Source organism: Atta colombica, unplaced genomic scaffold, assembly GCF_001594045.1.
Source record: "Atta colombica isolate Treedump-2 unplaced genomic scaffold, Acol1.0 scaffold228, whole genome shotgun sequence".
Taxonomy (NCBI): Eukaryota; Metazoa; Arthropoda; class Insecta; order Hymenoptera; family Formicidae; genus Atta; species Atta colombica.
In genome coordinates this window covers 210,321-216,411 of record NW_017259325.1, presented here as the reverse complement: position 1 = coordinate 216,411, position 6,091 = coordinate 210,321, and the positions used below count along the sequence as shown (strand labels likewise).

At 34.7% G+C, this 6,091-nt stretch overlaps 1 protein-coding gene across 3 annotated transcripts in view; it reads left to right on the top strand.

Moving 5' to 3' along the window:
* LOC108688326 (proton-coupled amino acid transporter-like protein pathetic) overlaps nucleotides 1-2,986 on the top strand; it is a 19,543-nt gene extending 16,557 nt beyond the window's left edge. For all 3 annotated transcript variants that reach the window (XM_018194536.1, XM_018194535.1, XM_018194537.1), the window contains 3 exons: nucleotides 104-511; nucleotides 717-1,077; nucleotides 1,816-2,986. In XM_018194536.1, coding sequence (XP_018050025.1) covers nucleotides 104-511; nucleotides 717-1,077; nucleotides 1,816-2,406 — 1,360 coding nt within the window. In that variant the 3' untranslated portion in view covers nucleotides 2,407-2,986. The remainder of the gene's footprint in view (nucleotides 1-103; nucleotides 512-716; nucleotides 1,078-1,815) is intronic.
* The last annotated feature ends 3,105 nt before the right edge of the window (nucleotides 2,987-6,091 follow it).

The following is a 6,091-nucleotide window of genomic DNA, read 5'->3' as shown; positions in this document are numbered from 1 at the left end:
ATATATATATATATATATACATGTGTGTGTAATTTACGTCCCATTCACGGAAATGGTTTGCCATCAATTATGGTGCGGTATGCTAACGCCGCCGGTTTTGCAGATACAAGTGCGAGAAAAATGACGTGCCCATTACGGTCACGAATGGCTCGACCTTGCCGCTCGTGGAGCGACCGACCGATGAGGAGGCCGCCCTTTATGACCCATTCGAGCATCGCAAACTCGCCCATCCCACGTCGGACCTCGACACGCTCATACATCTACTCAAGGGGAGCCTGGGCACGGGCATACTCGCAATGCCGATGGCCTTCCGTAACGCCGGACTCGCCTTCGGCCTCTTCGCCACCTTCTTCATCGGCGCAGTCTGCACCTATTGCGTTCATATCTTGGTAAAATCCGCCCATGTCCTGTGCAGGCGGTTGCAGACACCTAGTCTGGGCTTCGCTGACGTGGCCGAAGCGGCCTTCCTAGTGGGGCCCGAACCCGTTCAGAAATACGCCAGACTTGCCAAGTGAGTTTATTCATGGGAGACGTTACGTTTGCGTTTTATTACCAGAGTCATTTAGAAAATATATAACACGACAAATTTCGTTTTCATAACTTTTTATATGTATGAAGATATCCTCGATGTATATCGCGTTGTTATCCCTGTTTCTTTTTATTATTATTATTTTATATTATTCAATATGTACACCGTATATTTAATATCGTTTCAGGGCAACAATTAATTCGTTCTTGGTGATCGATCTGGTTGGTTGTTGCTGCGTGTACATCGTCTTTATTTCAACTAATCTTAAAGAGGTCGTGGATTATTATACGGAAACGGATAAGGATCTGCGAGTGTATATGGCCGCGTTGCTGCCATTACTCATTATCTTCTCTCTTGTGAGGAATCTCAAATATCTCGCGCCGTTCTCAATGGTGGCAAATGTATTAATCGCCACCGGTATGGGTATCACCTTCTATTATATTTTCTACGATCTGCCTTCTATCAGCGACGTACCAAATTTCTCTAGCTGGTCTCAGTTGCCACTTTTCTTCGGCACTGCCATTTTTGCCCTCGAGGGCATCGGTGTTGTAAGTATACTCATTTTTTTTTTATATCGCTATATCACAACAAATTTTACGTAACATCAAACTCAAATGAAATATTAAAACTTTATAATTTATAGCAAAACTTTTTTAACTTTTCCAACCAATATGATATATTTATAACTTAAAAAAAATTGTTGACAGAAGTTAAAGTACATTGATTTTGTATTTAATTTTGATTAGAATTATTGCAGTACAATTACATGATAAAGATATTACGACACTGCGCGTCAGAAATAACTTTGCATTCAGTTGCTAGACACGTTCGGACACTTAACGGTCGCGTTCGATTGTTTCAAAGTATCGACACGCGTAAATCAATCAAATGGCACGCCTTGGTCTGTGCGTCATGGAATATTTCGTACATTTGTAACACGTATCAACTTGATGAGCAAAAAATTGAATTAACATTTTATAATATCTGTCTCTGAATAGAAATTAAATCATCCAAGTATAGAAATTCTTAAAATAAATGTTATTTAATTTTCAATAAAATGCAAAATAACTAAAAAATACTATTTAAATCATATTTTATATACTTTTTATGTTTTGAAATCTAAAAAAAATATTTAAATGTGTTCTATATTTTTTACTTATCTTATATACTGATAAAATAGAAATTTACATATGAATTTTAAATTTTGTGCCATCTTTTGTTTTCAATTCCATATGTATTTCATTATGTATCATTAAGAGTCATTAAGAGTTGTAATTTGTTTCTAGGTAATGCCTTTGGAGAATAATATGAAAACACCAGCTCATTTCGTCGGTTGTCCGGGTGTCCTTAACACCGGCATGTTCTTCGTCGTATTGTTGTACAGTACCGTCGGTTTCTTCGGCTTCTGGAAGTATGGCGACAGCACAAGGGCCTCCATTACGCTTAATCTTCCGCAAAGTCAGGTGCTGGCACAATCCACCAAGGTAATGATTGCTATTGCGATCTTCCTCACTTACGGACTTCAGTTCTACGTGCCCATGGAGATTATTTGGAAGAACGCTAAGCAGTATTTTGGCTCCCGGCGATTACTCGGCGAATATTTCCTCCGCATCCTATTGGTGATCTTTACCGTATGCGTGGCGATCGCGATCCCCAATTTGGGTCCATTTATCTCCCTCGTCGGGGCTGTATGTTTGTCCACGTTGGGTCTCATGTTCCCATCGGTGATCGAATTGGTAACCGTCTGGGAACAGGAGAACGGCCTTGGCAAATGGAATTGGCGGCTATGGAAGAATATCGCCATCATCACTTTTGGTGTGTTGGGCTTCCTCACTGGCACGTATGTCAGTATTCAAGAGATCTTGGAAGGCAAATGAGGCGCTGGATCCGGCGCGAGGAGCGGCTCACGAAGGCCGCTCACGAATACTGCTCGTTGTCCGACTGTTCGTCGGATGGCGAGTACCACGAATGACAGCGTGCTGGATGTCTCTTGCGCGGTTGACGCGATGCTGTTAGTAGAGGCAGGCCACCGGGTCCAAGACAGGGCTTCTCCTGATAGCTCCCTTATTCCTGCGTCCTTCCTGTCGGTAGCACGATAACTGTGACAATAATGATGATGACGATGACAATGACGAATGATGATAACGACGAAGATATTCGTAAAAGTCTTCGCGTGATAGAACTTTCATTTATCATTTTCTTAGCAGTAGTCATTTCAATTAGTATTACGCGCATCGTGCACGATTGACGAAGCGCGAAGTGTACGGTCGATCGGAGAAATTCAAAAAATGATTTCATATCGCGCGCATTCGGTAACTTATATCATTATTCTCGCACAAGAATCACGTAGGATCAGCATTACTTAGCAAGATAGAGTTGTATTAGTTTGGCACTAAAATTATTATGCCTATCAAGTTAAAAATATGTATCAGTTTCAAAACAGAAGTAATTTTATTAATTAACAATCATACTTTAATATACTTTCCTTTTTTGGAATATTTATATTTATATTTTTCAAGACATTGCTCTGTTTGCAATAAAATTGCAGAATTACAGAATTTTATTTAAAGAAGAAACTTATAGGAACAAAATGGCAAGTCTTTGACGATAATTTAGTATTTTTAGAAGCAGGATTTTGATTGACAAATTTTTTTATGTTTTATCTTATAATTATATGCATAAAGTAGAATTAAGACAGAATATTTATCGTGTTCTTTAAAAAGATCCAATTTGAACATTAACAACGAAAGTATAGTGTTTACATTGTTATTTTACTCCTTTACTTTCCTGGTCATTTTATTTAATAATCATGCCGCATCGGCCGTACGTGTATAGCTTTTTGCGGATTTTACAACTGCAGGACGGTTTTTCTAGAATAGCATACGCAATTTCCTGTGGCCGTACGTATACCTTTGTATATGTATATTGTCACATATTGTGTATATAAATACACAAACAATCATATTTTGTAAATGACAAATGGGAACCGTACGCCTCAGTTATTACGTGCTTATTCGCTCGATCGGATTATTACTGTAAGACAGTGGTTTCAATAAGGTCACGTGGGCCGCATAACAGACATGAGATTTCGTCACCTAGCCATATAAGTGAAGAAGATGCATTCGCGTACAAGAATTTTTAAGTGTATTGATATAATTACGCACTTAAATGCATATAATCGATACGCTGAGTCAGTACAGAATCATCTCCTTATTCTTTGCAATTTTACAAGGTTGATCGGATATCTCGATCTATGACAAGTATCCGCGTTTTGCGGCCCACATAAACACGCGTCTCTAAGACCTCTTCTATACGAAAATGAGATCTGTAAGATACTGCGTTCCGTGAGAGAGCGCCAATTGAGCGTCACATCAGTTTTCTAATATTGGAATGTATTTTTAGGAAGAATCGGTCGGATACGAAATATTTGTAAAATATCAGCTAGTCTTATATTTTTTCACTTATATTTTTTAAATATTAAATCTATCATATTCTCTAATGTCAATTTATATATTACATAATATTATTGGAAATCATGTAGACTTAAAAAATATTTAATTTTTAAATCAATTTTTTTCAAACGAAATGTCCCGTTAAAAATGTTATTCTACATGTTTTATTTATTTTTTCAAATAGAATTATCTTTTTCATAATACAATAATTAATATCTAAGTATAAAAACAAAACGAATAATTTAATCGGTGGTTATTGGCTAACTTCAAAAACGTATACGAATGGAAAGATTTCTTCAGATGTGATGATCAATTGGCGTGATTCCATCGCAAATCGTTGGTCTGTTCCTAGTGCATGATGCACGATGATGTACAAAGAAGATTAATCCATTAAGAGTAGTAGGCAGAAAAGTGCGTAGGTGTAGTAATATCGTGATGCACGCTTGCTAGTCTGTAAGTAAGATCGCGAGGCACCATCACGCGCTATTTCGTCAGCATGCGCGATAATAATGAATTCGAATTGATTCTAATGTCGGAAATATTAGAGAAATATATCCGACATGATTAATTGTTAGCATATTAACTAAAGGGGAAGTAGAATCGGAAATAGAAGACGTTTCAAATGTTCATTAATACAACAAAATTAGCCATCTTTTGAAAAATGTCACAAATTAGAAAATCAAACTTTTATTAAATAAAATTGGAAGATACGATATAAAGATGTTGGCTACTTTAATAGTGAATTTGTGCGTTTTACACATTCGATAATTAGCAATAATTTCAATATCTCTTTAGAGAAATACATTTTTGTAAGATACACAAATGACAAGACTGCAAATAACTTTTCTATTTTTAGAAAAAGATTTATATACGTCACTTTTCATATTGGCCTACTTCAAAAGATCATTTTTTAAAGACAGTATTAAAGTTAGATTTATTATTATAAATGATATATTTAGACCTCTGAACGGTATTATCTTCGCTAACTATTTGTAACGAGTTTAGCATACGTACCTCAGCGTATGTACCTTTTTCAAATTAAAAAAAACGTAAATATTTCAAACTGATAAATAAATTGTGATAACTTACCAATATTTCAGTAATTTATAAAGAAAAACTAACACGACAGATAACTTTTAAATGTGATAAAATATTATTCAAAGTAAATAATGAATTGTTCGATAAATGAACATTTCAGGTAAAAGATATAGAATGGCATATACCAAATGTAAAAAAGATTTTAATTACATGAAAATTTAATATTAAATTGAAATCTGTTCATATTTAAATTAAATAATTAATGTTAATATAATAATCATATAAGTATCCTGTAATGCAGCTTTACAAAAATAGATCCATGATGTTGGATGAACCAAAAGATTTAGATTGGAAAACTTCTCTGTTCTTATATAATAATAATAATGATAAAAATAATTTTTTAAAATAAAAAGTATGTACATAGAAACGATGAAATAGTACGATAAAATATCCTCTTCGAAATCCAGTCTACATCCTCTAATAAAATTCTATTTTCGAAAAAGAAACATTTTGTAAGAGTAAATATACATATTAGATTACAAATACACAGGATACAAGTAATTTGTACTGTTTTAATAATGCATCATCGATTTTCAGAGTGTAGAAGGAATCGCATTTTCGATCGCGCGAAAACGAGAGAATAAAGCAGAATAGAAATTTTATTAAATCTTGGATATTATATTAAACCCTCTATAGTAAATATACAGTGGATTTAATACAAGTGTGAGACGAAATTAAAAAGATAATAAAAAACAACACATTGCAAAAAATGAAGAAAGAGAATAAGGTAATGTGCGATAGAGAGAAAGAAAGAGAAAGAGAAAGAAAAAATAATACCAGATTTGGACTATGGGTCCTATTTCCTATTCGTAGAATGAAAATGGACACGCAATACGTAAATCGTATCATTTTTGATAGAATCGTATTATTTTCATAATAATGCGCTCACTTTTGATAATTTTTAAGATTTTATATGAGAGAAATAAAATATAATTTTGTCCAGGCGAAAATTGATGATCGATGCATGGCGATTATTGCCAGCCTACTCTTTTATTAGAAAGAGGAACAATAT